General features: G+C 39.7%; 1 protein-coding gene across 1 annotated transcript in view; it reads right to left on the reverse strand.

The window, feature by feature from the left end:
- Nucleotides 1–19,193, reverse strand: part of DDX1 (DEAD-box helicase 1) — a 31,415-nt gene extending 12,222 nt beyond the window's left edge. Inside the window, exons 1-14 of the mRNA XM_020883662.2 lie at nucleotides 19,087–19,193; nucleotides 16,179–16,230; nucleotides 15,799–15,862; nucleotides 14,800–14,829; nucleotides 13,919–14,015; nucleotides 11,961–12,008; nucleotides 10,128–10,211; nucleotides 9,683–9,766; nucleotides 9,228–9,304; nucleotides 8,603–8,675; nucleotides 8,012–8,088; nucleotides 7,785–7,899; nucleotides 6,699–6,837; nucleotides 1,924–1,984 (exon numbers count right to left, since the gene is read on the reverse strand). Of these exons, the coding sequence (XP_020739321.1) occupies nucleotides 1,924–1,984; nucleotides 6,699–6,837; nucleotides 7,785–7,899; nucleotides 8,012–8,088; nucleotides 8,603–8,675; nucleotides 9,228–9,304; nucleotides 9,683–9,766; nucleotides 10,128–10,211; nucleotides 11,961–12,008; nucleotides 13,919–14,015; nucleotides 14,800–14,829; nucleotides 15,799–15,862; nucleotides 16,179–16,230; nucleotides 19,087–19,102 (1,017 nt within the window). The 5' untranslated portion in view covers nucleotides 19,103–19,193. The remainder of the gene's footprint in view (nucleotides 1–1,923; nucleotides 1,985–6,698; nucleotides 6,838–7,784; nucleotides 7,900–8,011; nucleotides 8,089–8,602; nucleotides 8,676–9,227; nucleotides 9,305–9,682; nucleotides 9,767–10,127; nucleotides 10,212–11,960; nucleotides 12,009–13,918; nucleotides 14,016–14,799; nucleotides 14,830–15,798; nucleotides 15,863–16,178; nucleotides 16,231–19,086) is intronic.
- Nucleotides 19,194–19,677: the final 484 nt, after the last annotated feature.

Raw genomic sequence — 19,677 nt, forward strand, 5'->3', positions numbered from 1 at the left:
ATGTACATGAATGTACGTGTGTGAACACAATAAGGTATTGTATAGAATCATTCAATAAATTAAGACAATTCAAAACTTCTCCTCTTTACCAACAGGGATTTAAAAAAAAAATCACTTCTATTGTTTTTCACTTGTTTTCTCCACTCCAGATTAAAATGTAACCAACTCCAAACAAATTTATCACTGTAGTCTCATTACTTCAATATTTCACCCCCTGAAAAACTGAGAGTACTGTGCTGAAAAGACTTTCAATTTGATCCAGTAGAAGGCATTTATAGCCCCATAAAAAATGAAAGACAATCCTGAAGCTACTGTTTCAACTGTGCTGATAACTATAATCAAGTCTTAGTTCAATCTAGAAAATATTGTCTGAAAATATGGAGATAAAACCCTTCAACATATTAAAACAATGTACTGTGTGCCAAGGACTGTGCTATATACACAGCAGTGAATACAATACCACTCTGCTTCTATGTATGATGTCTCTTTACAAAGGATGCTAACCCACCATGCAAGTTCCTCCCTCTTCAATTTCAGTAGGTAGTCAGCATGAAAACAGACACCAGGTCTCTCAGGTTCAAAAAAAAAGTCAAACTGGAAAAGCCTGCAAGAAATATTTCTATAACTTGGATAACAGCACCAAGCACTTCTTCAAGTCTAACTGCATTATGTTGCATAATCCTGCAACTTCAAGAAATTTTATAAATTAAGTAGTTCTATTCTCTGACTCCACAGCTGACTTCTGGCCCCAGCATAAGACAGAACACAGTGCTGAAAGCGAGCCAGAGGGCAGTGGGAGGTAACAGAGGCCAAGAAGGTAAGATGGAAAGAAGAGCAGAAAGAGAATATATTACAAATTCTCTAAGTAGAAAGGATCTGAGTCCTAACAAGAAAGCTGTGGAATAACACTGCCTTTACTTTGCCATCAGCTGCAGTCAGTACCAAATTTTAGATCTAACTGGCAAAAGTAGATATAATTCCCTAAAAGCTCTGTAGCTGGAAAATATAAGAAAATCACTTATGGGGAAAATAAACTTGGATGTGAGGAACCAAGATAAGGAACAAATATATTAAATCTTTCTTATAACCACTAAAACATGACCCATCAAGTAAAAACATATGAAAGCAATATTACTATCTTAGAACAGTATTAAGTACAGTAATATGATTCCTTGCCTCTAATATGCCATACCAGGTCAAATCAAAACCATTCAGCATAAAATTTCATTTGACAGCAGCACCAAGGAATTGGAGGGAGAGATACTTGCTCACCATGACTCAATATCAGGCTGTTTAAATTAAATGATAAAATATTTAGGAAAGGAATGGAAGAAAACTTTGTAAGGAGACAGTTACCTCATACATACAAAATATTTTATGAAGTTCTACCTGTATTTGAATGTATGAACAATTCAGTTTCCCAAATGTCCTCCCCAGTAAGGAGACTCACGGTCCCAGGTTCGTCTTTGGTAACTGCACAGCCTTTAAGACAGACCTGAATTCGTCTCCCTCCCACTGGAACCACCACCTCACCACCCCTCACCCTCCAAGGATCACTGCTAATACTTCTACCTTCTCTGCAATCCATCTTATCTCCATTTCTATTTTTCACTCCAGTTTCCTCTTTCTCAGCTATCTCCAAAGGAAATGACTGTTTAATGCATGAAAATGGGAAGGAACTTTCAGGTGCTCAAAAGATAAACCAAAAGAATTCATGTATGATGGAATTTTGCATGAGGTGTTTAGAAGAGACTGCTGTACTGTATACTTTTGGGAAAAGAAAAGGTATACTTGTAAGATGTTTTTGAACATACATACACTCTTGTGATCCTGTTTTCATTTCAGCTTTATTTTTCTTGAAACACAACAGAACTATATTGTGAAAATGACAACACATAATGTTACTTTAAAAGTACAACTTACCCCATTATCCAAAACAGAGAGCTGATCTCGTGCTGCGACACCTCCAATTATCAGAAGCTCCCTGAAATGAATGAATACCAAAATAATAATGTAGAGAAAGATTAAAGCCTGCTTCCCCCCCCCCCAATTTTGAGAAGGCACATATTCAAATTGAATAACTGAGAAAAGATCTGTAATAAAAGTCTAGAGAAGGAAAGAAACAAGGTCTTTCATTTTAGAAGCTAATAAAATGTTAATGAATGGTAAAGTGAGGAGACTGTGAAACCGTGGAACCCAGAAAACAGCAGTCCTCATCTATGCATCTTCCTATATTAGGATAACTCCAGGTGCCCCGAAATCAGATTTCAATCAACCTTTACAGACACATGTGGTTGTATTTGTATAAAATATACACTCATATAGATTCTTAAAAGTTATCTCCAGGTCAGTAATTAAAAACTGGGGGATGGGGTGAAAGGAGACTTTTCACAGAATATCCTTTTCTGTTTGAATTTTTCTCATTCCAGATAATAATACTTCCAAAAATATGTTTAGATTAAAAGACTGCCTTATGCTAAGATTATTAATTCAATGCAGGGAAAGAATAGTCTTTTCAACAAATGGAGCTAGAACAAACGGATATGCAAGAGCGAAAGAATGAACTTAAACCTCATTCTCAGGCCACACACAAAAATTAATACAGAATGAATCACAGAGCTAAACACAGATATAAGATCTAAAACTATAAAATTCTTGGGGAAAAAAATGCAAATTTTCATGATCTTAGGTTAGGCACAGTCCCTTACAACACCAAAAAAATAAACAAGCAAACAAGCAACAAATGAAAAAATAAACTTGACTTCATCAATATTAAACACGTTTATACTTCAAAGGACACTACCCAAAGAGTGAAAAAGCCCACAGGAGAAAAAACACATGCAAACTATATATATCTAACCATAATACTACATATATCTTATATATATCTTACAACTCAATAATAAAAAGACAAATAACGCAACTGAAAAATGGGCAAAGGATCTGAATGGACATTACAAATAGCTGGTAAGCTCATAAAAAGATGTTCAACAAGATCAGCTATTAGGGAAATACAAACCGAAACCACGGTTAGGTACCACTGCACACCCATTAGGAAGGCTGTAACTATAAAGACATATAATAAGGAGAGGATGTGGAGAAACTGGAACGCTCACGCGTTACTAGTAGGAATGCAGAATAGCGCTGTACCTTCGGAAAACAGTCAGGAGCACCTGAAGATGTTAAACATGAAGTTACTACATGAGCCAGCAGTTCCACTCCTGAGCACAGACCCAGGAGAAACGGAAATGTGTGTCCACACAAGACTCTGTACACTAATGTGCACAGCACAGTAACCAAGAAGTGGAAGCAACACAAACATCCATGAAGCAATGAATGGATTAATTAAAAGTGTGGTATATGCATACAATGGAATACTTCTTGGAAATAAAAAGGAATTAAGTACTAACACACACTGTAACACTGACGAACCTTACAGACGTTACGGTACATGAGAGAAGCCAATCCAAAAAAAGCACATATTATTTGATTCCATTTATATACAATAAGATGTCCAAAACAGACAATCAATAGATGGAAATCAGTGGCTGCCCAAGGACAGGAAGGTTAGAGGGAAATGGGAGTGACTGCTAACAGGCAGCATTTCTTTTGAGGGTGATGAAAATGTCCGAACACTGGCTTTGGTGGTTGCACAACCGTGTGAATATAACAGAAGTTAAAATAATCTGTACATTTTAAAAAGTGAATTGTATGATATGTGAATTATACTCATTACATGCATGCTCAGTAGCTCTGTTGTGTCCAACCCCACAGACTGTAGCCTGCCAGGCTCCTCTGTCCTTGGGATTTCCCAGGCAAGAATAATGGAGAGTGTTGCCACTTCCTCCTCCAGGGGATCTTCCCAACCAGGGATCAAACCTACATCTCCTGCATTGGCAGGCGATTCTTTACCACTGAGCCACCTGGGAAGCCCATATCTCACTACAGCTATTCACAAAAAGATTGTCTCTTTTTTATAAATAGCCTACAACATTACTTCCTGAGTCAGCCAGACAACTTTTAATCACTGATTTAAAAAATACCAGAAAATACAGAGAAGGTGTCAACACTCTAGTCTCATAAATTCTATGACAGATTAAAAAAATGGCTTTATGGTTGCCTTCTGCCATCTTAAGCAATTCAGATAGTAAAAATGAACAACCGAAAAGCCTTCTAGTCTGTGCAAGTTTATTACCTTGGCAAGTCCCTAACCACCTACCACTCTGGAGCCATTGTTTCCTAAGTCGGGTAACACCAGATGCCAAACTGGCTACTTAAGAATCACCTGGAAGACGTGCCATTCTTCTTTAAAAAACAAACAAACAAAAGAGCTCTAATTCTTAGTTCCTGGAAATCTGATTCCGTATACCCAGAGGATAAATCAGTAAATTTGTAGTTTCAAATAAGGTCCTTAATTTCTGGGTTCGGTAACTACGGTCTTAAGTCTGTCATTTCTTTTACAAAACTGACTCTTATCTACCTTTCTAATCACATATACTTATGTCTGCAAATTTAGCAGAAGAAAACTACACATACACGTAACAATCTATGCTTGTGAGCAGAGCACTGCTTGGCTGAGGAATGTAAAAGGCCAGCTCCTGCCTTAAAGAGTGTAAAACTGAGCTGGGACGAGTAAAATTATGCACATTTAAGACAGGAATGCTAACATGACGGTGTGTACAGATTACAGGGAGGCAAATACAGTCAGTCATCTCCGAAGAGGAAGAAAGGAATGGGCCAGTACCGATACATTAGCTTCCCAGAAAGAACCAGGACTTGAGCTGGGTTTTCAAATAAGGGAAAGGTTCAATAGTACTAAATACTGAAATAAGAAACACCCCACTTGATCATCTTACCAAATAAATTGATCTTATCAACCATCTTCCTTTCCACGCTTTGTCCAGGTGCACATTAATCTTTACCCATAATTAGAGCACAAAAATCAACCTATATGAGCATATTACGTTCTTCCAAAAACACTCCCCTGTGAAGAGTTCCGAACCCCTTATACTAGGCAGGTGCTCTGGAAACGTACTCCTGGGTGACACCCTCTGTCGTGGCCTCAAGGCATTTCGTCACATTACTGCTGTGCTGTTTCTCTCCCCACCACTCTGTCTCCACTTCTGCACACAATTGTATAAAAGCAAAGAAGAATTCTCAGTTATACCCTAATCCCTAACCTAAGTCTTCACTCCTTAGGTAGGTATTCAGATAGTTACTGAAAATTAATCCTCAAGACAAAATTACAAATTATTTTACTGAAAAATTTTTACTAAGTAAAATTTATCCCTGAGTAAGTTTAACTTATAAGACAGATTAATATTTAAAAGATGCGCCTACAGGACATCAATAATTCAAAGTTTCTGAAGTTAGATCATGGGGATGACTGCCCAACCTCGTGACCATATACTAAAAACCACTGAATTGTATACTTTAAATAGTGAATTTTAATGGTGAATGTGAATTATATTTCAGTAAGAAAAAATAATTAAAAGCAAAATTAATAAAAATCAACTGACAGATATATGTATGGTATGGCTTTCCTGGTATTGAGAAGGTATGGTATGGCTTTCCTGGAATTGAAAGGGATTGTTCCTGAGCCAGAAGCTCCCCAAGCTCACGAGACCTGTGATCTCCCCTCCAGTGGCAGAAAGAGCCCCCAACTAGAGTGACCGGCCTGATGCCCACAGGCAAGGTGGTCACCACTGTGAGACACGGAAGAGTTAACCTCACCAAGTCAGGTTTACCAACACACGAGACAGAGTGATACATTATCTATGCAAATGAAGTGATGAAGCTAAAATTAATGAAACAGACCCTTTAATGAATTTTTACTCTGATTCTATTTTGCAAATTATGATTCTTTATGTAAGAGACACAGGAAAAATCTCAATTTACTCTTTGGACTCTAAAATCACTGTGGAAAGTGACTGTAGACATGAAATTAAAAGATACCTCCTTGGAAGAAAGGCAATGACAAACCTAGACAGCATATTAAAAAGCAGAGACATTACTTTGTCATCAAAGGCCCGTATGGTCAAAGCTATGGTTTTTCCAATAGTCATGTACAGATGTGAAAGCTGGACAATAAAAAAGGCTAAGCACCGAAGAACTGATGCCTTCAAACTGTGGTATTGCAGAAGACTCTTGAAAGTCCCTTGGACTGCAAGGAGAACCAACCAGTCAAATCCTAAAGGAAATCAACCCTGAATATTCATTGGAAGGATTGATGCTGAAGCTGAAGCTTCAAAACTTTGGCCACCTGATGTGAAGAACTGACTCATTGGAATAGACCCTGATGCTGGGAAAGATTGAAGGCAGGAGGAGAAGGGGACGACAAAGGAGGAGATGGTTGGATGGCATCACCGATTCAACAAAACATGAGTTTGAGTAAACTCCAGGAGATAGTGAAGGACAGGGAAGCCTGGTATGCTGCAGTCCATGGGGTTGCAAAGAGTTGGACATGAATCAGAGGCTGAACGACACCACCACTTTTTTTAAATTGAACTTTTCTCACTTAAACAGGACTTTTATATGGAAACTGCTCCTATATATCAAAATCAAATATATTTACACATGCATCCATGTGTATATGTACACGCACTGCATTTCTCCCTCAATTTTTCCTACTTTACTCTTCTTCTGAAACATCTCAGGTCTAAAGACAACAGGCATTTGAGCACAAGAGGACTCTTTACCTTAACTTAGGATTATCGATGTATTTCTTAAACTGTTTGACGTTATTCAGAGTTTGTTCAGCCAATTCCCGGGAAGGCTCGACGATGAGAGCTTTTGGAGCATTGGGGAGAAACTTTGTTTGTGCCACCTGCGCATTACCTAAGGAGAATGAAAAAGATTGGGGTGCACCTCAGGATACTTCTGTTTTTAAGATGACGAGCACAAATAGCCCACCATCAAAATCTCAGAAACAACTGTCAAGCAATACAGATGATAGTCGAACAAAACAAAGATTTCCTAAAATGAACTACAGCTTCTTTAAAACTAGCTGCAGTAATTTTAATTGACCAAGCAATCGTAATTGATCATACACTTTGTGATAAATAGGCTTCCCTGGTGGCTTAGACAGTAAAGAGTCTGCCTGTAATGTTGGAGACCTGGGTTCAATCCCTGGGTCAGGAAGATCATCTGGAGAAGGAAATGGCAACCCACTCCAGTACTCTTGCCTGGAAAACCCCATGGACAGAGGAGCCTGATGTGCTACAGTCCATGGGGTCGCAAAGAGTCAGACACAACTCAACGACTTCACTTCCTTTTCTTTCACTTCCCTTTGTGATAAATGAGCTCTGAGACATACTGAGCTTCAATAACTGAAGCAGACGGGGTAGCACAGTGGTTAGAGTGCGCGCTCTGCAGTCAGACGGCTTGGATTTGAATTTAGTTCCATTGCTTACACATCCTCTGACCTCGGTCAAGTCCCTATTCCTCAAGTTCTTTGTCTGTATGACCACCTTGCAGGGTTGTTGCAAAGACTTAATAACAGAGGTGACACCTAACACAGCACCAAGGCATTTTATAAGCACACACCCTGTAAACCCTAGATACCATCATCATCATTATGATCAGTTTCCCCCAAATGCCCGGCCTGAAACCAACACTTGGGAGTTTCTGAACTGGGTTCTGACCCTGAATTTTACTGATGTGTTCAATAAACACAAGACTAAACCAGCCAGGGAGAACTGGACCTCAGTGCGAGAAGCCTCGGTCACTGGCGTTCTCACCACACCCCCTTCTTGAAACCCTCACCCCTTGGGTGCCATACCTACCTGAGTGCTGCGACTTGACAACGAAACTCTCCGGAGCCTTGGAAAGGGCAACGAAACCATCTTTCGGTGGAAACTTGAATTCTTCTTCCCCGAAGTTAAATTTGAGTTCTGCATTCTAGCATTGAATAAAGGAGAAAATGATAACTCTGAACCTAACAGCAAACTAACCAGGATGAAATGATGAAGATCAAAGTAGCTTATAGTCACAGCAACGTATCTATAATTACCTTCAAAACACAGGCAGGAAACAGGGCTTGGTTCTTCATATGTGGTGGTATTTCAAATGCCAGACCAAGGTCTTTGCCTTTAAAAAAAAAAAAAGAGAGAAAGAGAGAGACAGAAAATGAATCGAAACAACCAGAAAAGGACCTCCACATGCTCACACCATCAAATCTACCAGCCTATGTGTATTGACATTCCCCCGCCTGGCTCTGGCATTAACTGTGCTGCCTAACACCACCTTCTCAAAGAAGCCTCCTCTGACCAACCCCAGACCATCACTTTCCATTCCCTTACCCAGACTTACATACCCTTTCAGTGCCCACTGTTCCCTCCTAACATGTCATAGATTTGTCTGCCTCCCCGCACCAGTAGGTAAAGCCCAAAAAACTGTACATAAATTTGTCCACCCCCTTTTCTGCTCCATCTCTAGAACCTACCAGCGTGCCTGACACATGGAAAATGTTCAGCAAGCATTTGTCTAAAAGAAAGCTAAGGAGAAAGGGAGAGAGGACTGAAGACAGTGAGGGAATTTTAAAAGTCACAAATACTGAAAATCATACATATTCTCAAACAAAACAACCCACAGAAAAGCTTACCGTTTTTGGAGAATTTGACATGCCCTTTATCTATATCTAGGTAACATCCAATGGTATCATGCATAGTGAATTCCTAGAAAACCAGAAAGTCAAGTATTGTTAATGAAAAGTAAAATTGAAATTAAGGTTAAAAGTTCAAATATAGTTGCATCCAAAGTGCCTGCTAGCATTGCATAATTGCTTACAATTCTAAGGCAGATGTTAAAAATGCCTGTTCCAGCACATCACATATAATAATAGAAGCATCGGACATGCTTCTTAGAATCCACATGATATTAAGGCTCATCCACGTTACTACAGACACAGGTTACCAGAACAAGTGTATTAAGATATAACGTAATTCAGAAGAAGAAATGAACACCACAAGTACTAAAGTCAGAACCCAAATCAAAATGGGGTGAACACAGAGGAACTATGGAGGGGCTAATGAATGGTATAAATGAAAAGTAATTTTTTCCATTTTGTATCATTTCTTCACCGCAGTCCAAAACTGAACTTTCTGTGGAAAATGTTCAGAAAATTCACTTGAACTTGACAATAGTTTCTATACCCTCAGTCATGTCACGAGTCATCAAGTATGCAAGAAAACGTACTAAGCTATGATGAGTCATTAAAGACAACTTACCTCTCCATAATTATCAAACTGCTTGTTGTGGGATTTCTTCCCTGTTCCACCAAAGCCAAATCCAAACTTGTCAGTGCCTAGATTTTAAAAATGTTTTATAAATGTGGGAAGAAAAAGTATAAAGTGAAAAGCACCATAAAAGCAGCTTACAAGCTGAGGATAATCTGAAGCATCTACAAGTACTGTGGTGGTATGTATCAATGCAGACTAACTTTACTGAATTTACTCTTACCCTCAAAGTTATTCCTCCTGATTTTATGATGCTACAGTATCTATTTTGGGGGGACTTTAAATCTTTCTTGGAATGAGGCAGGGAATAGGTAAATAATACTATTTCTATGTCTCTAAATATAAACTCTGTATGGTTAAGTTTATTATTTCACTCCCCACTAAAACAAAACATTAAAAATTCACAAATGGAAATCAATAAACTCGGTTTATTCAGAAACACTTACCGAGGTCTAGGGACGCCTGCATGGAAGACCACCCAACTCTGCACAGCCCTTGGTCATGACAGGATACCTCATAGTAGTGCTTCCCTAGAGGGGCAAAATACTTCTGAGATTTACATAAATCGTACACATATGACTCATTTACCATGCAGCCACTTTTCCATTTAGACATGAATCTGAGCAAACTCTGGGAGACAGTGAAGGGCAGGGGAGATTGGCATACTGCAGTCCATGGGACCACAAAGACTCAGATGCTACTTAGCAGCTGAACAACAACACTTTTCCACTGTTTCTGAATTACATTTTATGTGTTTCAGATGAAGATTTGTAGATCTTTTTGCAACATTAAAAATCTTCTCCGATCCTCACTTTAAAGCTACTTTAAAGAAAGTTCATGTACTAACACATCTCCCCAAAAGTTTGTAGAAGCACAAATGTTGTTTAATACCTTTCGTTAAGCCTTTGGTGGCTCTGCATCCATGCCATTCCTTTACTTCTCTGCTCTGACAACAAAGACCATCTGCCCCAATTGCTGGATTTGAGAAAAACACAGGTAAATCCATGGCTAATTCATTTCAATGTATGACAAAAACCACTGCAATGCTGTAAAGTAATTAGCCTCCAACTAATAAAAATAAATGGAAAAAAAAAAAGAGAAAAACACAGAAAACCATGTCAATACAGATGATGTAAATCACACACTCTGAAATAAGTGTTGTTCAGTCTCACTAATAAGATAAACGCTTATTGCAATGTTTCAGGGACTAAGAGCTGCTGATTCCTGAAAGACAGCAGCATCTTCTGTGTGAGTAACTGCCCTCATTCAACCCCTGGAGGGCCATGCCATAGGTCGGGGACGAGTTTCTTTACTGTGACCTGTTGACCTGGACAGCATTTTACCACAACAAAAAGCAATCAGCACAGTACCTAATCTGACTTGCACTAACGCCAGCTGCACCACCAGCACATATTTAGACAACTATTCTCTAGAGTCCCTTAAAGAAATGGATACTAAGGACGACACTTGTTGTTCTGATGTTATGCTGAAATTAGAGTCTGAATGAATGCTACACTAAAAGGAAAAGAGAAACTGTCCCCGGCTTGTTCCCTAACCTGTGGATCCAGCAATCACAAAGGAAAAGCAGGAAAAGTCAGAATAAATAATCCTGTGGCTGTTATTTGCTAATACAGGACTCTCAAACATGAAGTTCTATATTATATATCACAGTCAGTCATAGTGCTAATTGGTGCTTTGTGGCTTTAAGTAAAGCATTTGACCTTTATCTGTACTAGAAACTGCAACTTTTTTCCTGGACTTGCAATCATATGGTTTGGACTTGCAAATCATATCTGGCACCTGACTATAGAAGAAACTTCTTGAAAAAGCACCTCATCACACATTTTCCTTCACTTATCAGAAACTACATTATTTATTCAAAGTATAAATTTTCATGAGTATATCATATAAACCTCTGAAGTTTTAAAAAGTTCTCTGACAATGGTAAATCCTAACAATTTTTGTATTTAAAATTCTTTATGTGTATATACATAAATAAACTTCGATATAAACTAGATACCACATGGTAGAGAGTAGCACTGGGGTTGCTTGGTTTTGTCACGATTCCTCAGGCCCCCTCTACCTCTCTCTGTATCCTGATTTTCTTCCTCACTGACACCTGAGGAAAATTCCTCCAAGTCAACTCTACAGTTCAGACTTGTTCTTCCTAATGGGTACACAACAGTCCATGGATACACCCTAAAATTTGTTCACTATTCTGGCAGCAGCATTTACTTTGCTGGTAGTTTTTATCATTACAAATAATCTTGCATCCAACAGCTCTGAATGCATATCCATGCATACGGGAAATTTTTTCCCAATGAGCTTGATCTTCCAGGAATATACATTCTTTAAATACTAATAGATGACGCGGAACTGCTTCTTAGAGAGGCAGCCAGTTTGTACGTTTGTATCACTCTTCTGGATTCTTGCTAATCAGATGGTATAAAACATTCACTGTAACTTTTACATTCCCCTTCCCTTTAGCTGTAAACTTGACCTTTGCCTGTTTATTGCCATTTGGGTCTGCGCTTCTGTGAAGTGCCTATTCACACACTTTGCCCATTTTCCTTATTGGCTTTCTTACTAAAATAAGTAACCCTTTTATCAGCCATCAATACAAGAACCCCTTATCAGTTTATAAGGATTCTTTATCTTTCCTCAGCATTGTATTAAAAACAAGTTTTTGAATTATAAATATGTTGCTAATATCTCTCCACTTACCGAAAGCAGATCCTCTGTCATACGGGTTCATTTGCCATTTGTTCAGCACTAAGCAAATTAAAAGGAGAAAAGTTAACCCTAAATAAACATAATTTAAAACATTCTACAGAAAATAAAGCAAATATTTTATATTTTATATCATACCTTAACTCCTCTAGATTCAATATAGTTTTACACACTATTTGGAATGCACAATTAAAAGTGTTGCTGTTTTGATTAAAGGCAAAACTGAAACTGAAAACTGAAACATGTCAAAAATAATAGTCACTGACCCACCAAAGGCTAAAACCTTTTCTGCTCTCGTTTCAGTGCTTTTTTATAGGATGGTACTGATCTGTGTCCTAATAAGAGCGTTAATAAAATGACGTTCTGGTGACTTCAATCATAGTGAAAACAACCTACCAACGTATCAGAGTCTAACGATCACTTTATCATAACTAAAAGAAAAGCCAGTCCTTTATCTTAAATAATTCAAAAGTCACAAAGTATTTTTCTCCTTACATCTATGGAATCAGCATTTTCCTTTTCTAAAGTATCTTAAGAGTCTGGATAACCAAAGAATCGCAATAGCTAAAGAGAACTCGATGTATTTTCAAGCCCAATTTCGGCCCAAGATAGAAATCTTTTCTGGATTATTTCTGGTCAAATGGTATCTACCATCTGCTTAAACATTCTGAATGTTCTCTGAGGGTCTCCATTCACTGTGGGCTCAAGTGAGCTACTAGGAATTAAGTTAAACAGTACTTTCTAGAACAATACTCTCTCTCCAGACCCCTTCAGTGATTTAACAATTACACCATCTCTCTTTTTTGTTTCTCCGTGTTTCAGTACCTGGCTTCTTTATCTGTAATAGGACATGATTTTTAGAACCACAACCATTCAGGTTATCCTTCAGTGCAGTGTTCTCTTTCATCACCTCTCATAAATGATGGCTGATAGCCCTTACAATTCTGAGACCATTTCTAAATAGGCTAATAGTCTAGAGTTCACATCCATTATCTCACAATTCATTTACAAATAAGTTCATTCTACAAACTCTGTAACACTGTTACTTTCAAACTCCTGAGAAGAAAATGTTGATATGCTAGCTCATGCCACTTAAGCTTGCAACTGTGTCACAATTGAGTTTTGTTTCATGAAACAAAAGTGATTTAATAAAATCACAGACTACTCAAGATAGAGTGGAAATCAGAAACCACTTAATAAAAGCGACAAAATTTAAGGGTGAGAAAATTGATGTAAGATTGTTGATGGCACCAACAGAACCAATCTTCATGGAGACAGGACTGAAAATAAGAAACTGTTTAAAATGTTCACTTTACATTTTAACTTCTTGGGCTCCTTCCTTCTTATCTTAAAGGAAAATGCATGCCTCTTTCCTTGTAGGAGACAATATTTTCTACCACTATGGGTTTTTACTCTACCAATTATTTGTAAAATCCTTCCTCAATGCCTTTGTAAAACATCCTACCAATTTATCTTCAGTGAAAGTCACTCAGTCCTGTCTCTTTGCAACCCCATGGACAATCTAGTCCATGGAATTCTCTAGTGGGTAGCCCTTCCCTTCTCCAAGGGATCTTCCCAAACCAGGGATCAAACCCAGGTCTCCTGCACTGCAGGCAGATTCTTTACCAGCTGAGCCACAAGGAAGCCCTTTATCTTCAATATTATGCATAAAAGCTATCAAGTTAAGAAAAACATTAAAAATAACTATAATTTCCAAAATGCCAGTATTTTCTCAAAGGAATTAATACTAATGTTAGTATTTTAAAAGGCATCATCTTTCAATGTTTATGCTCTGACTTTTAGCATTGATGGTTTCCACAACACCAATTGACAATACCATCCCCCGTATATTGACAATAAAAGTGCACAATCAAATCTCACATCTTTAAATATCTATCATGAGAATTACTAATTTATACAAAAGGAAATTAATAATATGCAAAAAAAATCACCTGAAGCACCAGTTTTAATTGTTGCTTTTCCTTTTTTGCCTTCTTGTTGGTCTTTCAGAGTTTCATATACTATCTGAATAACCGGAATACTGAAAGCCTGGCGAAGAAACAAGAGTGCTCTACATTAGTAATGAGATATCAGCGACAGTTTAATAATCAATATAAATTGTGAGAATTATGCATACACCTTAAATAACTAAATAATACACATATTCCTGATTGCTGCTCTAATTTGCGCAAAGCCAAAATATCAGTAAGATAACAAAAATTGACTGAATGAAAGAAATAGGAGCCAGCCAACAACCCAAAATAATAAGCAATAGGGACCTACAGAATGAACTAAACTGAAAAGGATAAATGTTTTCTCTAGTCTACACCAATAGCAGACCAACCTCTAATTGCAACCTCTTTATTACTGGAGCCACGACATTAAAATTCAGAAGTGAGTATAAATATTAAAGATACTGTAATTTTTTCCAAGACCAGTTTAAAACTATATTCTTAAAGCCATACTCTTGTAAATCTTTTTCAGCATTAGCTGGCATGGCAACAAAAATATTGCTCTCAGTGGCAAGCAACGAATTTTTTACATTTTGGAAGGAGGTTATTTGATTAAATATTTCAAAGCAAAAACCACTGTTTAAAGACCCTGATGCTAGGAAAGATTGAAGGAAGAAGGACGACAGAGGACGAGATGGTTAGATGGCATCACCGACTCAACGGACAGGAGTCTGAGCAGACTTCAGGAGATGGTGAAGGACAGGGAAGCCTGGTGTGCTGCAGTCCATGGGGTCACAAAGAGTCGGACATGACTTAGGTGACTGAACAAAAGTTGCTTTAAAAATCAACTCTTACAAAGTAAGTCAACTTAGTTTACTTACCCCAGTTTTTCCACTTCCTGTTTCTGCAGCCTAAAAGAAAAAATAATAATAATAAAGCTTAAACTGCCAGCTAAGGAAATCAAATAATGTGATAGCATGTAGAAATCTCTTAACGATACACAAGCTAGGCAGATTATTCCAATTTCCTCATTCAATTCTTTTGACTACTGCCAATCTTGCCATTTCTTTTTCATTCTCTCTGCAATCTGTTCCCTCTTTTCCCATTGCTAACATTCAAATCTAAACCCTCACTATTCTAACACCGTAACTGCATCTCACCTCTCAGACCTATACTACAAACTGCTACCAAATCAATCTTCATTAAAAAACACACTTCTAACCATGTAAGGCATCTCTAGTTCAACACGTCCAGTGATCCCCACTGCCAACAAACACCCAAATTCTTTACTGGGACCCCTTAAGAAAGGGCTCAGATAATCTGACTCACCATATACTCCCATCTTATCTAAAGTTACACCTCCCCAACCCCACACCACAGACACACAAATGTCATGCTACCACTGGAGTGAACTACTCTGGGATCATACCCTGCATTCCCCTATTCCCTGTTTTTGTGGATGTGCTATCTACCTGGAGGGCATCTCTCCTTTACCGTCCCTTGTCCAAAATCTACTTCCTCCAGAGTCGAGTCCCGTACGATTCCTCAAGCAGAAGAGTAACTGTACCCCCACTTGAATCTTTTCACACGCTGCATTTCTTAGGGAAATCCTCCCTTGTATGACATGGATCTGTGTACCTCTTACTGAGCTACTGGCTTTAAGCTTCAAGGACTGCATCGCATCCGCCTCTGTGTTCCCCACAACTCCAACCTGCTTACTTTGAATGGAACATATGGATCTTCAATGTTGGTGCATAAACAAAATTAATTTGGTGAAAATATCATTTTTGAGCCTATGGGGCCTCTTTAGTGTGGGGTTATAAGCAGCCCCAGAATTGTGTTTCCCTGGCTTCCGACTACCCCACCATGTTTAAACATACCATAAGGACATCACCTCCTCCTAGGATCAGGGGGATCGACTCAGCCTGGATATCAGTTGGGAGACTAGAAGAATCATTTTGAAGAATTTTAGTTAGTGAAAAAAAAAGAAAAGAAAAATCACCTAAGCTCATTAAGTCATGTTAAATAATAAACCTAGATGAGAATTTTATTTGGTAAACACTACCAATCTTTCTTCAGCTAAAAATATATCAACGTTTAAAACGGAAATTCTACAATTTAAAGAATCACAAGAAAAAAACTGAATATCACTTACCCAACTGGGTCCAAAAATCTTTGATAAAAATCACTAACCATTATTTGAATTGTAAAAGTCCGCTGTCACAGGAACATCCAAGTTTTTAAAGACAGAGGTACTTACAGCCAATCCATCTCTTCCACGGCTTGTGCAATCTCAGGCATAACACCCATCTCTGGAAACAAAAATTCATTCTAAAGATTACACATAGTACTAAACAAATTATATTGCTCTTAAAATTACTGTTCAGTGGTGAAACAGGTTTGAGGCAACATTCAGTAACAAAGTGGCTACTGAGTATAAATTTTGGAGGAAGACCTGAATTCAAATTCAAGCTCTCACTACCAATGTGTCCTTAGGCAAGCTACACACCTATTTCCCCACAGAAAATGGAGCTAAAATCCTGCCTACATTGTAGGGATACAGGAAAATTACAGATCCTCACATGCAACGCACCTGGAACCCTGTCACTTAGTAATGACACACAGGAGCCACCAGTGAGCTTCCTTCCTACCACTAGTGAAAAATCTGCCAGAACTGGAGAGAAGGTTCCAGACCAGTCCCTTGGTGTTTCATCTAGAGATAATGTGGAAATCACGTGTTTTGCCTCTGTGAGGACCATGTGAACACCCTCAGCAACCTGAGACAAATGAACAGGTAAGAAGAAGGAACCCACATTTACAGGCAGCCATAATCAAAACTATGATGAACTGAAAGGGAGGAGCTGGTGGTGAGAACTTGGGTTAACCAGAAATGTCAGCTGAAGAACGTCTCTGTTCTTATCTGTTCACGTTTAAGTAATTTACATCGAAGTGAATCCTAAATAAATAGGCTGGGTTATTTCTCATTGGATTTTAAAATATCACTTCTCAAATGAACTGTAGAGTTGTGCAGAATAGTCAGTTGTATTTCTTAAATTTCCTTTCCAAGAAGTGATCTTGGAAGTGATCTTTCAAGTCTGCATTTTAAAACTGTAGCTTTTATTACTGTTATCTATACAACAGTATATTCCTATTAAAAAACAAACAATACTCAAATACATCCAACCCCAAAGATAAACTATTTGGATATTCTGTATTTCTTATTATTGTTTGTAAAAAGGCATAAAATAAATCTATAATCCACTGCAAAAGTAGCTTCCACACACTCCCCTCCACCGCATCAGGTGAGAAGACTCATGTTAGCAGTAAACAGTAGATACAATACTAACTTTTTATATGTGTGCTCAGTAGGGCCTGACTCTTCGTGACCCAACGGACTGCAGCCAGCCAGGCTCCCTTGCCATGGAATTTTCCAGGCAAGAATACTGGAGTGGGTTGCCATTTCCTTCTCCAGGGGTCTTCCTGACCCAGGGATGGAACCTGCACTGGTGAGCAGATTCTTTACCACCATTGCCAGCTGGGAAGCCCCAACATTTTATATAGTGACCTAGTTAATATAAACATTGATGACGTAAGAAAGCATAACAATCTCTTCCAAAAAGACAGGCTCTCTCCGACCCCTCAATCTCTGACAAAATCCACAGACTGAAAAACTAATCCAGGTCAAAAGTATAGCCAAGCTGACCTTTTTAAGAAGTGACCCCATGAGAGTCTAGGTGTATTCTCTCTCCTAAAATGCCAACTGCTTGAAAAAAAGAGTAATGGTCTTCAATAGGCTGCATCCATATTAAGTTGCTTGTGGAACTTTACATTGCAAGCAGCAACCAAAGACGGCTTCAGGCAATTCCAGGCAATTTCTTGTTCCACACTGGTCATGCTCTTTGCAGATTTGCTTTGAAACCTCAGTTTCTTTAAATGGAACATTTTTAATACTCAAAAGAAAAATAGCAATATTCATGCTCTTTAATTCCACTATTGTCTTTATTTCACATCACAGACTCTTCTAGCCCTTTACCCTAATATTGCTGAACTCTGTGCAAGAGTCCCAAAAAAGTGAACCTACAAAAGGACAACCTGGAGCTAGCTGCTCCGCACGCCTGGGCTCTGAAATCTTGTTTTAGGAGAGCTGGTGAAAGCAAAACAGCTCCCAGGATCCGCAGATTTCCTCTTGTCTTCTATGAAATACAACTAAAACCACCAGAAATCCTCCCTCACAGCTAAAAATCTAGAATTTCTAATGTTCTAATAGAAAAATGAAGAACGTAACGATACTGGGTTATATCTGAAGTCATCTTAACCGGTTAACAAACATTAAAGATGGCTGGCCTAACTGGATACATTTATTGCTAGATAAATGTACAACTTTCAATGTGTAAGGCTAACTGCAACTTGTGGACGTATAAAGGAAAAATGATAAAGAAAAAGAAAAAAAAAATACAACTGTCCAGTTACGTAAGCCATCTCAAATTCCTGTTTGGAACGAAGGAGGGTATAGCCAAAAAAGAGCGATTTTGAAACGTGTGCGCCGAGCTCGTGTGTACGCGGCTGAAAAGGCTTTCCCTATAGCTTAAATATATGTAACGTTACGGCTGATGTAACAGCGCTTAACAACAAAGAAGGATCAGGTTTGTGCCTAGGACTTTTCGTTCTGGAAGGGCCTGGGGAAAACTCTAGATGCAGGATGGCCACTTCCAAGGGAGCCCTCTCTGCGCGCTCCGCTGCCTCCCGGCCCGGCCCGGCCCGGCCCCTCCCAGGGCGCAGCCAAAAGACGGTTCCCTACAGGGAACCGCCACGTCAAAGCGCAGGAGGCCAGGGGCTCCGAGCGCAGCTGCAGCATTGCCGCCACAGCGGGCGGGACGGCCGGGTGAAGGGCGGCTGGAAGGAGAGACAGACGGGAGCGAGCACCGGAGAGGCCCGGCCGGGCCGCCATCCGGACCGCAAAAGGCTGTCTCCCTGCAACAGCGAAGCGCACCGATTGGGCCTCCCGCGCCACCACCGATCCCCCCGACCCCGCCCGACCTCTCCCCGGCACGGAGGAGACCGGTCCTGGACAGCTCCCTCCTGAACCGCGCGGCCCCTCTCCGCCCCTCGGCTCAAGCCGAGGCGCCGATGGGGCCGCCCGCTCCGGCCCCCCTGCTCCGCGGACGCACCGGAGAAGGCCGCCATCTTCGCCCCGTCCTCCGCCGCTGGGCTCGCGCTCCCTCCCTTCGCCGGGACACGCTGCGCGCTGGCCTCGGGCGCTTCCGCCCCCCACCCCCGACCCGGGTCTGCTGCTTTCCAAGTCCGGGCAGGCACACAGCCTTGACAGAACGGTTCCGGGCACAGAAAGACCCGCCCTTGGACCTCACAGCGCAGACCCAGTTCAGCTGCGCCTTGCTTTTCCTGAGTAGCCAGGACCCGTCATCATTAGACGAACTCAGAGTTACCTTTTACGTCAAGTATGCTGTGTGTCATCAGGACCACTTTCCCACGTATGAGGAAGCAGGCCTTTCGTAATGAGGCCCACACAAGGGCCCAGGATGATCCGACAACAAAACTGTGTTATCTCTGCTGCCTCCCTCAGACCCCACAACATCTCAAAGATAATAAGCAGGACTTTCTGGTGCGTGAATGACCTAGAGAGGATGTACTGAACTCAGTGTCAAAAAAAAAAAAAAAAAAACAATACTAGGGAGAGAAGAGCCTGGCACCCAATAGCCATTTATTAAATATTTTTAACTGATTCCAGTCTCCCAGCCTCC

Source organism: Odocoileus virginianus, chromosome 2 (assembly GCF_023699985.2).
Source record: "Odocoileus virginianus isolate 20LAN1187 ecotype Illinois chromosome 2, Ovbor_1.2, whole genome shotgun sequence".
Lineage (NCBI taxonomy): Eukaryota > Metazoa > Chordata > Mammalia > Artiodactyla > Cervidae > Odocoileus > Odocoileus virginianus.